The 15,789-nt window shown below is 47.2% G+C and overlaps 1 protein-coding gene across 1 annotated transcript; it reads right to left on the bottom strand.

The window, feature by feature from the left end:
• Nucleotides 1-308: 308 nt before the first annotated feature.
• On the bottom strand, nt 309-3,793 carry LOC309531076 (uncharacterized protein). Its single transcript, XM_082220373.1, has 10 exons — nt 3,697-3,793; nt 2,326-2,402; nt 1,918-1,949; nt 1,663-1,779; nt 1,455-1,534; nt 1,217-1,310; nt 1,027-1,110; nt 833-937; nt 651-702; nt 309-434 (listed from the first exon to the last, which is right to left on the bottom strand). The coding sequence occupies exons 1-10, from the start codon at nt 3,705-3,707 to the stop codon at nt 409-411; spliced, it is 678 nt and encodes a 225-aa protein (XP_082076499.1). The 5' UTR covers nt 3,708-3,793; the 3' UTR covers nt 309-408.
• Nucleotides 3,794-15,789: the final 11,996 nt, after the last annotated feature.

The following is a 15,789-nucleotide window of genomic DNA, read 5'->3' on the forward strand; positions in this document are numbered from 1 at the left end:
AAAATAAGACTTAAGTCTTAAGTTTTAAGGTTTTTTATAAGATAAGATGAAAATAGAGTAAGGTAATGTAAGGACAGAATACTATGAATTATGGAAAGGATTTGCTGTGACAATTATTAATCAAGATACAAGAGATGGGAGGAGGAGGTGGTCATGGAAAGAAGGTAATGAAATTCGAGAATTTGAAAATGATGGTTTTATTTTTTCTTTTTCTTTTTCTGTTTTTGTCTTTTTTCCTTGTAACTTTGTCTTTTTATTTCTTTGTAATTTTTAAAAAATTCTTTTTTCAATAAATATCATTTTAAAAAAAATCATCTGTCCCTCTCCTGATTCTCAGTGAGTGCCTCTTCTTCTGCCAGTCTTTGGCCAGTTGAGACGTCCAAGTGGCAATTCCTTCAAGGAGGAAAATCACAGCTCCTCAATGATGATGTCATCTGGATGGAAAAGAATGAAAAAGAGAGAAAATCTGTTCAGTCCTCTTGGGCTTCTTGTAGCTGGAGTCAGTCTGGGTGCTGCCCTCCCAGGCCAGGTGGGAAAGGCCTGCCAGGCAGGGAGCAGATCCTGCAGGACTCCCAGCAAGAAGACCTGGGAGGTGTGTCTTGGGCAAACAAGGGACAGGGAGTTCACTGTCCCCAAGGTGTGGGGCTTACCTTCTTTCAGATTATTCTTGAAACAAGCCAGCTCCGGCCGAATTACTGTGTTCTGCAGAGGAAAGACAAATATGAGTCAGTTGACACTATTACCCCACCCTGGATGGGTGTAAGAGAAGCAGCCCCACCCAGGAAGGATGGAAGCAACCAAAGAACTGAATACAGGAAGGCAAAATACTTACTCTTAGGTTCGGGAATCTTCGTGAAAGGGCCAGCAGCAGGGATATACTGCTGGCCCCTAATTTCCTTTGCTCTTCACTCCCCAAAAGGGCGTAATATCGGAGGTCCTGCGGGATGAAAGAAATGGGACAGTTAGCTGGGGAAGGGACGGGGGGGGCAACCCTAAAACCACTCCTGATGCTATCAGGATACTTACGGTAAGCAACTGGAGAAGGGTGCCAGTATTCGGGGCTTCTAGGAGGAGACCCCCCAGCAGGCTCTGGAATGGCCTCTTCAGTTCCTGTGGGAAAAGAGAGAAGAGAGGTTGAGTGCTGCTGAGTTAAATTTTGTAAGAGTGTAAAAAGAAGAAAGAGCTGTGCAAAGAGAAGTTAAAGCAGAGGACATACCTCTTTGTCCTCCTCTGCGCTCCCCAGAACTGCCTCTGCTGTTCTATGGAGGATCGCACTCACCATAGAGGGGCTGAAGTGGGGTCTCATAAAACTGGAGAGAGAAAGGGAAGGGGTTAGACACTGCCTCTTCCAAGTCTCCCTTGACCCTTCTCCCTCCTGCTTGACTTGCCCACCCAAAGCTCCCCCTGGAGTTCTGTCCCCCTGCAGCCCTGCCCTCCCCAAAGACCCCACTCACCTCAACTGCTGGAGGGCCTCGAAGGCCAGGGCCAGGCTCAGGGGGCGATCCCTGAAGTACTCCAAGTGGCCGAGGATGTGCTGGAAGAGAGCAGAGGAGGAAAGTCAGCTCCTTCCGGGAGTCTCCAGAGGACGGCTCCAACCCCAAACGCCAGCCCCTCTCTGCCCTTCCCTCCCCATGGGGGTCCCTCACACCACCCATCACTCACCAGAATGGCTTTGGCTGTCTCCTCCTTGGAGTACTTCAGGGTTCGGAGCCCCCTGAGCCGAGCTGCCTGGCAGTCCTGGATGATGCCCAGAAGCTGGAGCTGATCTTTGTCCAGCAGCTGAAAGGCAAAAGTCAGGCTGTCAGTTCCTTGTGGGGGGGGGGAGGGCTCCTCCACATCTGAGAGTGCAGAGTGGAGTGCAAGAGGGGGGCAGGTCTGAGGGATCCCCTCCCTGCTCTCGTTTTATCCAATACTCACCGCAACGGAAGGGATGTGGATTCCCAGCACATCTGCAAAGTGAAGGACATGGGGATTGGTAAGTTCCTGAGCCCTTGCAAGGCTTTTCCAAGAGTTTTCTCCTGGATTCCAAGTCCTACTACAGGAGAAGGACACCCCAGGCCTTGGGGGCCAATCCTGACCTCCTGCCCCCAGAACATGGCTCCCCAGGGAAGATGCCCCTCTGACAACTGCCTTGCCCCACAGCCCAGCCCCCTGCTTCCTCCAACAGACCCCACAAAATGGGGTGGTTGCTGGGGGGGGGTTCCAGATGCTGTTGCAGATAGGCGGTTTGGATCCAGCCATCTGGCTCTGTGCATCTTTTTACTAGATGCCCCCCTAGCCCATCCCTGCCCTCCTCCATCCCCAAAAGGAGGGCCACTTGCTCACCCGACACCGCAGGCTGCTCCAGGACTTCTAGAGGTGCCACCTTCTTGCAGCTGATCAGCCGCCTTAAGCGCCTGAACCTAGAAGAGATGAGCAGAGAGAGCGACTCAGAAGCCGGTAGTCCCAATTCAGGGGGTGTGTGTGTGTGAGAGAGAGAGGAGGGGCGTCTGGCCCAATTCCTGCCATCTCTCTGCAGTTCTGTGACCCGAAAGGGAATCGGCAGAGCTGGAAAGAGGCAGCCTCAGAGCACAAATGGCTGGCAGAGAGAGGAGGCCCCAAGTGCTATGGGTTCAAGAGCTCCAACCCAAAGGAAAGACAAGCATTGCCAGCTGTTAAAGGGCTGCTCTGCCTTGTCTTCTTAGGACTGTCACAGGAAACCCACCCCCCAATCATTCAGTTTGTACAAACTTCACACACTCACACACTACATATGCTACGTTTCTGTTATAAATCCATAGAAAATCAACCATACATCGGATTTGCACTGTTCCACTTTTATTTTACTCCATGAAGGAAGGACTACAAAATGGGGAAGGTTTGATACAGGGCAGCCATAATCCCTTGAGCATACCAGCACATACACAGGAGCCCTGCCCAGTTGCTATGCCAACCCTGATGGTCCTAGACAGAAGACCATCAAGATCACAAAGAACTTGCATATGGGAGTGGATTCAGCACAGACTGGAACAAAGGACAATGATCAGCTCTTCCCTCTGGGGGCAGAAAACTGCAAACTCCCCTCTGTCACCTGGAAAGTACTCATGGGGAGGGGGAAAGGGGGAACCAGCCAGGTGACAGGACACTCAGGTTACCACCACAACTCCTCCCTCAACCCCTCCTTTCTGTGATGTAGGTGTGATGTAACTGAGGGGTGGTCTTAGGTTACACCCCTTCTGTGATGTATGTATGATGTTTCTGCGGGTGGTCTTGATCTACAGGGTGGCAATTCCACAAGTCTTTATAAGGCCTTGCACACCATTTTTCTGGGTCCCTCCTCTCTCCCGCAGGTGAGGGGAGAACCCTGTTGCAACAGATCAATAAAGGCCAAGCCTACAGGCTGCTGTTTTGCTCCAAGTTATCCTGGTTGGTGTCTTTGTTTTTGTCCAAGGGAGCCCTCGGATTTTTCCGATAACAGTTTGGCGACCATGCCCAGGGACTCTTGGTTCTCCTGTGAAGGTGAGGGGGGAGATAGAGGGGATCGGGCGCCACTGGGCAACCTTAGCCTAGGGATCCTTTTTCCTCTCCCTGCCTCCTCTTTGCCCTTCCTGGTGAGGGAGGAGACTCTGGTCCCTGGAGAAGCTAAAGCTGTGGAGGGGACCCAGGACTCACACTCCGGCCCCAGGAGACCAAGAAAAGCAAAGGAATGGTACTTACAGCCGGCACATCGTCTTGATGAAAAATCCCCCCCAACTATCTAAGCTAACTACCTAGCTAAAATTCCCACCCAAGCCTGATCCCAAACTCTGATCCCCCCACCCCCAAACCCTGCCCTAACCTAACCCCAAACCTAACCCCCACCCTAACCCTACACTTACCCCTAACTATTCTTCTATAAACAAAAGAAATATATTCAAAAATGTGCACAAATGCGCACAAATATGCGCAAATATGCACAAATGTGTGCAAACACACACAGACGCGCACAAATACACACAAATATGCGCAAATACGCACAAATGTGTGCAAATATGTGCAAATGTGCGCGAATACGCACAAATGCGTGCAAATATGTGCAAATGCACGCAAATATGCACAAATGCGTGCAAATATGCACAAATGCACACAAATATGCAAAAAATAAAAATAAGAAATAAAATAAATAAAAAATTAAATAAAAACAAATAAAAAATAAAAATAAAATAAAAAATAAAAAATAAAAAATAAAAAATAAAAAATAAAAAATAAAAAATAAAAAATAAAAAATAAAAGTGTTAAAATAAAAAAGGTAAAATAAAAAATAAAATAAAAATAAATCAAATAAAATGAATCAAATAAAAGTAATAAATAAAAGAAAAAGAAAAATATCAAGCAAACCTCTCCTCTTCTACAATCACCACCACCACCACCACTACCTCTCTCTCCTGACTCTCCTCACTAACCCACAATGGCCGCCTGCAAGTCAGAGGCTTTTAAGGGAAGAGCAAGAGATGTCACAAAGGAGGGCAGGTCCTTGTCACCATGGCAACCCCTCCACCTGGACCAGGCCCCTCCTGAGAGGTGATGCTTCTCTGTCAGAACTTGGAGGCGCCTTCTGTTCCGCCTGCAGCTGGGCTGTATCTTCTATCCACAGATTCATGTCGACATTTCACATCCTTCTTGCTGCTGCCCCATTTCCAAAGGGAGACCACCCCCACATCCTTCAAGGCAGGCTAGGGGTCTCCATAGCGCAGGATCGAACCATCTGCTTTGCATGCAGGCCTTCTGTCCTGGGAATGTCCCCCCCCCCATTCGAAACCCTGGATAGCTGCTGCCAGTCAGCGCAGGCTAGTTGAAGAAGGATATTGAGCAGCTGGAGGGTGAGCAGAGGAGGGCGACCAGGATGGTGAAGGGTCTGGAAACCAAGCCTGATGAGGAACAGTTGAGGCAGCTGGGTATGTTTAGCCTGGAGAAGAGGAGAGAGGAAAGCCATCTTCCAATACCTGAGGGCTGCAAGAGGGAGCAAGCTTGTTTTCTGCTGCTCCAGAGGGGAGGGCAGGAGAGGAGATTCAGACTAAACATTAGCAAGAACTTTCTGACGGCAAGACTCTCTGGGACGGTGGTGGACTCTCCGTCCTTGGAGGCTTTTAAGCAGAGGTTGGATGCCAATCTGCGAGGGATTCAGCTGCAATTTGGGGAGCGCATGGCACTGGCTTACTTTACAGGGTTGTTGTAACCACACAAGGCTGCTGAGCATCTGAAAGTGCCTGGCAAATGTTGAGCCTTCCATTTCATTGTGGGGAACAGCACATCAGGAGGCGTCCCTCAACTTCCGTTTCTTCTCTCTCCTGCAGTCAAAGGGGCCGGGCTGGATTACCAAATAGGCAGAGTAGGCACTGGCCTATGGACCCCACACTTTTTAGGGGTCCCGTGACAATGGATCAAAATAAGATTGATTTGATCTTGAAAGAAAACAACAATCAAGCTTTCTTAGTTCAAGGTTATTCCAGTGTGCGCACGAGGCCTGCCCCCCTGCCCAGATTTTGGCTGCCAAGAGGCCTCCAAAGGGTTTAATCCAGCACTGCCCCATGAACAGCCCAGTATACCTGAAGGAGCATCTCCACCCCCATCGTTCAGCTCCATCTCCACCCACTGAGGTCCAGCTCCGAGGGCCTTTTGGCAGTTCCCTCACTGTGAGAAGTATTCCCTGGTTACAGGGAACCAGACAGAGGGCCTTCTCGGTAGTGGCACCCATCCTGTGGAACGCCCTCCCATCAGATGTCAAGGAAATAAACAACTGTCTGACTTTTAGAAAACATCTGAAGCAATTTCCCCAAATACTTTCGTATGCTATTTTCACTAACCAAGACAACACTAGGCACATTTTACTTGGAAAACTGCACTGAAAAACCTGAAGACGTGCAAATTATGAAGTATAGCTGCTTTGGAGCTTGCTTTGGAGAAGTACATATTAGGCACTTTCTCAATGAAATGCAACCAAAGTTGAGTTCTCCCTCCATGATAAGGTGGTATGAACACTATAATTATATCTCCCAATTTCAGTCTCATGCAAAAATATCTCTTTGCCTGATGGGCAATGAGCCATGAGCAAGAGAAACAATGGTTAAAATTAATATAATATAATATAATATAATATAATATAATATAATATAATATAATATAATATAGCAGTCATCTGAACCTGTCTCTGGCAGTAATCAGGACTCACAGACACCTTGTAAGGCAGGGAACAGGAGTAAAGAAAAACATCGCAGTAAATATGTCAGCCAAGCAGTTTGGACTCCTAAAGTTTATGTTGCCATGGAAGCCAAATGCAACATTTGGTATATCCAAACTGGCTTTTGGCGGCCAATGCAGCCAGAAGTACAATAAACCTGTAATTCCTCAGGATGTCTGCCTTCACTAGGTGCATCGCGACAGCTTCTGAGCTACAAATCTCCCTCTTTGGCTGGTTGCGCTCCTTCCTGAGGGTGGGGGTCTTACAGTTAATTTCAAACGCAATTAAAGTTCAAAGATTTACCGTGGAGATGGGGGTCTCCTCCTGATGTTGCCAGCTTACTACTACCATCAGTCCCAGCCGGCGTGGCCAACAGACAGGGATGATGGAAACTATGGTCCCAAACAGCCAGAAAACCAAGGAGACAGCACTGACAGGGAAAGATGCTAGCTGCTTGAAGAAAGATTCCATTCAGGCCTGATACATTTCAGAGTACGGTCAAACCTTGGTTCCCGAACGGCTTAGGTGCCAAACAAATCGCCTCCCAAATGCTGCAAACCTGGAAGGAAGTGTTCCGGTTTGCGAGCGTTTTTTGGGAGCCGAACATCCGACGCAGCTTCCACTTGAGTGCAGGAAGCTCCTGCAGCCAATCGGAAGCCGCGCCTTGGTTTTCGAATGGTTTCGGGAGTCAAACAGACTCCTGGAACGGATTAAGTTTGAGAACCACGGTACCACTGTCATCATCATAAACTTTATTGCACTAGCCAAACTCCATGGCATCATTCATAAAGGACACACAAAACAACCCCAAAACCATAAAAACCATAAAAACACCAGGCACTGCAAATACAATAAACCATGGCCACGTCTCCTAGAAATTAATTGTTGCGTACGATAGAATAGCAGAAGGTTCTCAGATAGAATGTGCCAGCTTAAATGTCCGAATCACCTTTGCAATTGGCTGCTATTTTATCTAGTTCTTTTCTCTGGATCTTCTTAGCTTGCCAACGCATGTAGTGCTATTTTGTAAGTTACAAAGTCATCAGTATCCCTCAGCAGCCATTTCACCCTTTCTGCCCTGTTCGAGTGTGTTCCGTTCGCAAGCATGGGTTTTTTATAGCGGGTATTGCAATAAATAGTGGTACAGGTCCTTTACGCAAGGTTGCCCACACAGGCAAAGTCTCTCCTTGTACTGTACTTTGCCGTACCGACCACCCACCACCGCCGAGGACAAGGTACCACTGTAGTTCTTCCTCAGGGGCACGTAGCAATGATCATTGAGTTCTTGAACCATGGCAATGACCCATTTCCACTGCATAGGAAACATACCCCCAAAGAAGCACTATTTTCCCCTAAGTGCATCATGATAATGCAGATTGTACCTTCTTCGACGTGAGAGAACAGGGAATCCACCACCTTGAAACACATTTCATTTGCTGAAACACTTCTGCTGTTCATTGCGGTCTGTAGTTATCCAAGTCATAAGAGGAGCACTTACGCCTGCCTCCTTACCCTGTAATTATGTAAAAAAAGGGAATCCTGTGTGACTCTCTCTAAGACCAATATTATGCAGGCTAGCTAAAAACTATTCTATATCTGTATAGACTTGCTCATTCATTGTCCTCCCTAATCCTCTAGTTTTTCCATAATTATCTGGATGAAACTCGAACGTTGAGTTCCATGCCCCTTATAAACTGCAATGGCCGCCACCTGTAATTATTATTATTATTTATTTCATTTCTATACCGCTTTTTGTTTTCAAGAAAAAAACCTCAAAGCCGTTTACAACACATTTAAACATCAAATAAAACAACCCAGAATAAAACATTACTGAAGAAAGTATACATTCAAAGCAATGTACTGTGGTACCTCGGGTTACAAACTTAATTCGTTCCGGAGGTCCGTTCTTAACCTGAAACCATTCTTAACCTGAGGTACCACTTTAGCTAATGGGGCCTCCCACTGCTGCTGTGTTGCTGCCATGCGATTTCTGTCCTCATCCTGAGGTAAAGTTCTTAACCTGAGGTACTAGTTCCGGGTTAGTGGAGTTTATAACCTGAAGTGTTTGTAACCCGAGATTTTTGTAACCTGAGGTACCACTGTAGTTAACAGGAAACTAAAGCATTGTCTTAAAGATTTCAAAACAAAACGTTATGAAGGTAGTCAACTACAGCATTAACGCAGCAAAGTTAACAAAAACAGCAACAACCTTAAACATTTCAAAAAAAGTATTCGAAAGGAAGTCAACTATAAAATGCACATTTAAAATAGCACAATTAGCAAATCTGTTACGATTTGATACTTGTTTAGTATTCTACTTAATTAAATTTCAGCCAGTTCCTGGCTCTCCTATGATCATGGCAGATGTGTGTGCGAGAGAGAATTGTGCATCATATTTAGAAAATGACCTGTTTTGAACTTCAGTGAGCTACCAGAGGGAGGACGTTATTTACCCGGCATGCAATTATTGAGAACTTAGGACTTCTGGGGTTTTCTGAGAGATGCGCCGTCATTTCCTATTGAGCCAGCTGGGCCTGTCTACATCACAGAGTCGGTTTAGCTTTTGTCATTTTCCACCCAAGGTACCTTGGGAACTGTAGTTCTTTGAAACGTTCTATAGCAAATGAAGCCAGGATTGTTTGAGGGTGGGGTGGAATGGTAGTTGATTGAACTGGCTTTCGTGAAGTTTAGAATCTGTTGTGTAGTAATGGGGAGCTCTAAAAGTGTTCCTCCCCATGAGTTTACTCAAGGCAGCCTGGCAATTCATCACGCACCAGCTACCACATGACTTCATGGAATATCTGACAATATTTGTGGGGGTCAAATAGGAGGAAGGTTAATTAACTAGTGTCAATGACAATTTTGACCAGTTTTTTGTCTGATGTGCCAACCTGAGATTAATGGTATCCTGAAAATGGTAGCATGAACCTGTCTACAAGAGACAACACACACTCACTAGCTTATTTTAATTGAAGTGATTGGAGCAGTGGGAATTATTTGAGGAGAGTGTCCACTCTCATCACTTCCCATTGGATATTATCCAGTGTGGTGTAGTGGTTAAGAGCGGTAGACTCATAATCTGGTGAACTGGGTTCGCGTCTCTGCTCCTCCACATGCAGCTGCTGGGTGACCTTGGGCTAGTCACACTTCTCTGAAGTCTCTCAGCCCCACTCACCTCACAGAGTGTTTGTTGTGGGGGAAGAAGGGAAAGGAGAATGTTAGCTGCTTTGAGACTCCTTAGGGTAGTGATAAAGCAAGATATGAAATCCAAACTCTTCCTCTTCTTGTGTACACCCGAGTTAATGATCTGGGTCTCACACCGCAACCAATTCACTGAACAATGATTGTCTGCATCCAGCACTGTTGAGAGCAATTCCAACACGAGTATTCTGTTCTTTACATCACCTTCTGCTTTCTGTCTTCATTCACAATATCATTCTGGTTCAGGGCCTTTTGAAAATGTGTTGCCAGATGGTCAGCCTGAGAATTTTCTGCTGGTTCTCTGAATGTCCCGATTGCCTTTCCGACAAGCCCCGTTCGACTCTCCTTCCCGTTTGGGTCATCACGTTGGGAAACATGAGATGTTACGTTAATCTCCAGCAGGCGATTTCAGACCTTTTAGATCCACTTATAACCTCGCGATGAATTACTTCACTGTTTGGCAAATATTAAATAACATCTTTTTGTTGTGTGTGTTGCTGTGGCAGTGTCTGTGATCTTCGGGCTCCAGCTGGCTCCAGAAGCTGTTGCTGCTCAGTCTCAACTCGCCTGCCTCTTCCTCTCGCTTGTGTCCTCCTGTTGAAATGCAGCTGGTTTGCATCTGTCAGGACGGATGGAGAGACATTTCAAACTAACCTGGCAAGAGCTGAGAAGATCCGGAGATGCCAGTCTTGGAGAACAACTCTTGGCTCCAGCCGAGTACCGTATGCATGAGCCTGAACCAATTATCTCGCGTTACACAATTAGGGAAGTCGACTCACTCCTCAATCCCCACATCCTTTCCACATTGCGTATTTCAAGGCTGATCCAAACATGCAGAAAGAGTGTGGGATGCCACTTCAGACTGCAGGTGGGAAGCTGCGAGTGCAAATACACCCTTAGCAGGAAGCAAGCCCCACTGAGCTCCATAGATGTACTTACAAACTGACACACACCTGCTATGAATGTTAGGGTACTAGGGATCAACAGCAGGACCCCTTGGTAGGTGCCTGATGATGGCAACTCCTGATGCCAGCCCTGTCTAAGTTGGCTTGGCATGTGGAGACTGGGGCTCTTACCTTTAAACAAAGCCGAAAGCACCAGATTAGAAGAATGATGGGGCTAGGATTGGGAAGAGGGGAGTGAAAGTGAGGAAAGTTCCATGCATAATGCTGGCCTGAGAGCCAGCAAATTCTCCTGCGAAGCCTTCTTGCCTTCATGCTTTTCTTGACCCCTTGACAGATCAAGTATCTTTCAAATCACAGTTGATTCCGCTGATGCTGTGATAAGCGCTATCTGTTAGAATAAGTGATCCTATTTGCCCAACCGAAGCATTAAAAAATGTTTCCATTAGCAAGTACGCCCTGTGATGTTTTAGGCATCTCTAATATTCTACGGGACGCGGGTGGCGCTGTGGTCTAAACCACAGAGCCTAGGACTTGCCGATCAGAAGGTCGCGGTTCGAATCCCTGCGACGGGGTGAGCTCCCGTTGCTCAGTCCCTGCTCCTGCCAACCTAGCAGTTCAAAAGCATGTCAAAGTGCAAGTAGATAAATAGGTACCGCTCCGGCGGGAAGGTAAACGGTGTTTCCGTGCGCTGCTCTAGTTCACCACATGCTGGCCACATGACCAGGAAGCTGTACACTGCCTCCCTTGGCCAATAAAGCGAGATGAGCACCGCAACCCCAGAGTCGGCCACGACTGGACCTAATGGTCAGGCGTCCCTTTACCCTTTACCTTTTTAATATCATTCTAATAGGAGGAAAATAATGCTAAAACAGGTCAGTGTAGATCCAGCCACAGTAAGCCAGGCTCTCGCTTACCCAGCGGCGTAGCGTGGGTTGTCAGCACCCGGGGCAAGGCAAGTAATTTGCGCCCCCTAACCCCTAACCTGCCGCCGCTGCCAGCTTCTTCTTGCTGCTGCCTGGTCTGGTCTGGTGTGGTTCTCTTCCACGCTCAGCGCTGCCCTGGGCGGCCGCTACACTGTCCCTCCCCCAGATAGTCCCTCGCTCTCTCTCCGCACCGCACGCCTGGCACCCACCCCCTCCACAGTGGGCGGCGACCCAGCGGCTCGGCTCGGATTCGCACAGCCAGGACTGCAGTGAGAGAGAGTGAGTGAGCCAGGTAGGGGCAGAGAGCTGCGAGTGCGAGCGCCCCCCCCGATGTTGTGCCCGGTGTGCCCGGCCCCCCTGCACCCCCATGCTACGCCACTGCACTTACCATGGTGTACAAACCAAAGCAGTGTGATCCACAAAGCCTATTAGCCAGCGTTTAAAAGGAATCTAGGCTGCATTCTCACATATGCTCGCTCAGGAGCAAGCTAGTTGGATGCAGTGAAGCTTACTTCTGAGGAAACTTGCTTAGGATTGTGCTATTAGTCTTCCTGGGCTCTGTGGTTTCAGCTGTGGGTACACCAGTTTAAGCAGTCTGTGGATTTCAGCACAGTGCTTCTCTAAAAGGAAACCATGCAATAAATACAGAGGTTCCCCCACTCTGTTCTCTAGCACATAAGGGCTGACAGAGCAATCTAGGGGGAAATCCTGGCCAGCCTCAATTATAGCTTGCCTTGGGCCAGTATTTACCATTTCCCTGCCTCAGCTCCGCAATGTATGTAAAGTGGGAAGCTTGTGTGGTGTTGTGGATAACATCTTAGACACTGACTCATAACATAATAGGCAGAATGGTTGAGTGAGGTGGTAGAGTTCGTGAACTGCACCACTTCAGAGTCGGGACACCGGTGGCGCTGGGGTCTAAACCACCGAGCCTCTTGGGTTTGCTGATCAGAAGGTTGGCGGTTCGAATCTGTGCGACGGGGTGAGTTCCCGTTGTTCTGTCCCAGCTCCTGCCAACGTAGCAGAGCGAAAGCACACTAATGCAAGTAGATAAATAGGTATCACTGTGGTGGGAAGCTAAACGGCATTTCCGTGCACTCTGGCTTCAGTCACGGTGTCCTGTTGCGCCAGAAGTGATTTAGTCATGCTGGCCACATGAAGGAAAGCTGTCTGCGGCCTGAAAGCGGAGATGAACGCCACACCCCATAGTCACCTTTGACTGGACCTAGGGGTCCTTTACCTTTTACCTTACCACTTCAGACAGCTGTTTGCATGCACATATATTTTTGAACGCTGGTGAGGACGATTATATCTGCACACTGAAGCCCAACATGAAGCGAGGTTTGCTATAGCCCTCTTCCAAATTTTCAGGGGGGCTGTTTTCTGCATGCAGGGGGAGGTTTGAAAAACATGACCCCACCAGCCTTTGGAAGTGGTGCAACCAGAATTCTACCCCATCTCGTTCTACACAGTGCTATTTTTCTAGGGGAAAAGTGCCGGAACTCACTATGAACTTGTTTTGGAATGGTTCTGGTGCCCACATGAGAGGTGCCAGAACTGCGTTCCAGTGAGTTCCTGCTTTTAAAAAAGTCCAGATTGTACGTAATCTGTAGTTTGGCTCTTAGACGAAGGGAAATGACTCCATGCAGCTGTGAAGCCTGCTTGCTGACTTTGCCCTGTCTCTCAACCTATTCCACTTCGCAGGGTTGTTGTGAAGATGAACAAACTGTGTGTTTTCCACCCTGGGGAAGGTTGTTGGCCAAGAGGATAAAACTTGTCCCTTGTGCACAGGAGTTAGAATATAAGACTTCCAAATCAATCAACGCTAAAGCAATAACACATAGTATAATAACTGGCAACTGCTTCATATCTTTGCTTGCCAAATGTAATCAGATACCTGGACGCCTTTAGGATCCAAAAATCTGAAGGGCCACATTAATAGACACAATGCAGATGTCTTGAGTTTTATGAGGCCTGGTTCTTAATAGCAGCTGTCTTTCCCACATCGGTTGTGACCATCTGTAGATTAAGCTGAGCTGCCAGTTTCTTTCTGAAGCCGAGACCCCAAACAACACCGCCACATGCTCCTTCTGGGTTCTCTCTTCATCGTAGGCGAGCCCAGTTCCTCCTCAGTTGTCCCAGCTTTTAACATCCAGCCCTTTGAGGAATGGATTCAATTTTCACTGAGGGCTGTTCCCAAGTACATAAAAAACAAAAAGGCACTTTGGTTCTGTGGATTACACGTTTAATAGACGGCCGTGGAGCTGCTCCGTGGGAAATTCTTAGCTCATATATTTTGCAAGGCGGTGCCATTTGGCATGGTGGAGCATAGAATTGGTACACAGCTCAAATCAATTGCAGCTGACTTGCCCACATGTGCGCTGAGGAATCGGGGGGAGGAACCCCCCCTTAACTCCTATTAATACATAATTGGCGCACTGTGCTGCGCAGATTTGCTCAGAAATGAGGACCACTGTGTTCAATGGGACTTTCCACCCAGTAAGAGTGCTTGGGATGGCAGACGGACCATGCAATCCTACCCCGGTCTACTCAGAAGCAAGTCCTGAAAAAACATCTCCGGGGGGAGGTATAGGATTGCCTCTGAGGCTGCACAACAGCCATCACAGCCCGGCTTCCTCTGAAGCCTTCATGCCAGTACATGGAGGTTGCTCAGACTGTGGTCGGCTTTGCATTTGATTGCCTTCGCAATAAAGCTTTGAAAGCATGGGAAATTGTGACTAGGGAACGGGCTGGAGATTATATATTGAGGGAGGCTGTTGAAACGTACACACATAATGTCTGCCGGTCTCCTGTACATATCGATTGTGAAGAAATGGTGCGCGCGCGGGGGGGGGGGGAGGAACTTCAAAAGGGAATTTTGATTCATTAAACCCAAAGGTTTGCTTCCTTTATGCAGAAAAGGATTCAAGTGTGCATCAATACCTTTTTGTCTCTCTCGCAAAAAATTATAGGGGCATGAATGCCACCTTTTCCTGTTTCCAACTCCGCATGTGCTAGGTTTATTTGGGTAAATTAATGGACACTGATTTTTTTCAATTAAAAAAATTAGGATCAGAGACATTATTATTATTATTATTATTATTATTATTATTATTATTATTATTAAAATTCTGTACTGCTCTTCATCTGAAGATCACAGGGGAGTTTACAATATAAATACACACATTGTAATAAAAGAAAACAATACCCCACCACAATTTAAAAGGCCATAGATTGCTTAATGAGCCAAAGGCCTGAGAGAATGCTTTTGCCTGGCACCTAACAATATGTAATGAAGGCGCCAGGCGAGCCTCTCTGGGGAGAGTGTTCCACAAATGGGGAGCCATTGCAGAAAAGACTTCAAAGGCCTCAGGTTATTGCCATTTATTTATTTTTATTATTGTTGTTGGTTCAGATGCTCTAAAGCACATGTGGGCAGCCTATGGCTGGGGGAGTGGGCTTCCCCCATTCTTCCATCCCACCAGAGATCTTCCAGTTCCTGGAAGCTGACAGAGGAGAGAGGGCTCTTTTTGTGCTCAGGTCCTGATGTCACGAAAGGACAGGCCGTCTGAAAGGAAAGAGGCAGTTCTGAGTTGGAGAGAGGAGATAAGCCACAAAGCCACTGCAAAACACTGCTTGGAACCTAAAATGTAGGTGTGGTTTAGATCAATTAAATACCTGTAAAAAAGCAATAGATGCACAGCATTTATTTTTAAAATGCAATCTGATTTTTTTCTTGTTAAAAGTCTTTTCTGCCCACCTGAAGGCTTTATAGAATAGGGAGAGGTGGTGGCATACCTGAAGATGGTTATTCTGTCCATTATGCATGGAAGGGCATTCATTCATTCATTCATTCATTCGTTTGTTTGTTTGTATACCACCCTATTGTCAGGGGTGCCATCAACAGCTCACTGGCTAGCTGCCTAGTGAAGTCAGAGATGCAGAGAGCTTCTTTCAGTTCCCTTATTTTAATCCACACAAACACAGGAAGACATGGAAGGTACACTCTCAAGTTGGAGCCAACGTTGCTCAGAGTGCCGCTCCAACCTCCTGGCAGCTACTTCCTAGCCCTCCTGCCACCTGTGGCTGCTGCTAAGGGAATCCCTCTGTCTCTATTTGGCTTTCTGCTCCGAGACACGAAGGGCACGCCTGGTCCTAGGGATGAATCCCAGGTGGATTTACAACAGTGGGTCCACTTCAATCACACCAGGTACTGAGCCTAGGGGGCGCTGCAGGGCATCAAAGTTATGACATAGTGAATTGAGCAGAACAGAAGGCGAGAAGTAGGGTGGAGGCACGGACAAATTTTGGCCTTGCACAGGGCACTGCTGAAATTTGAAATACCAAAGTCCAACCTTGCCAATGGCTCTAGGAGAGAGTCTAGCAATCTCTCAAATACATCAGTCTAAGACCTCTGGCACAAGAGAGGATCGTATTCCAATATATACCATTGATGTGGTGCGTATTTTCCTATTTCTCATTACCGTCTTTCAGTTTTTGCTCCCAGAGTATCACATTGTCGAAAGATATTGCCACTGCTGTTGAGAACAGTTTAGCTACTCTA

This window comes from Podarcis vaucheri (genome assembly GCF_965113315.1).
Source record: "Podarcis vaucheri genome assembly, chromosome: 4".
Classification (NCBI taxonomy): domain Eukaryota; kingdom Metazoa; phylum Chordata; class Lepidosauria; order Squamata; family Lacertidae; genus Podarcis; species Podarcis vaucheri.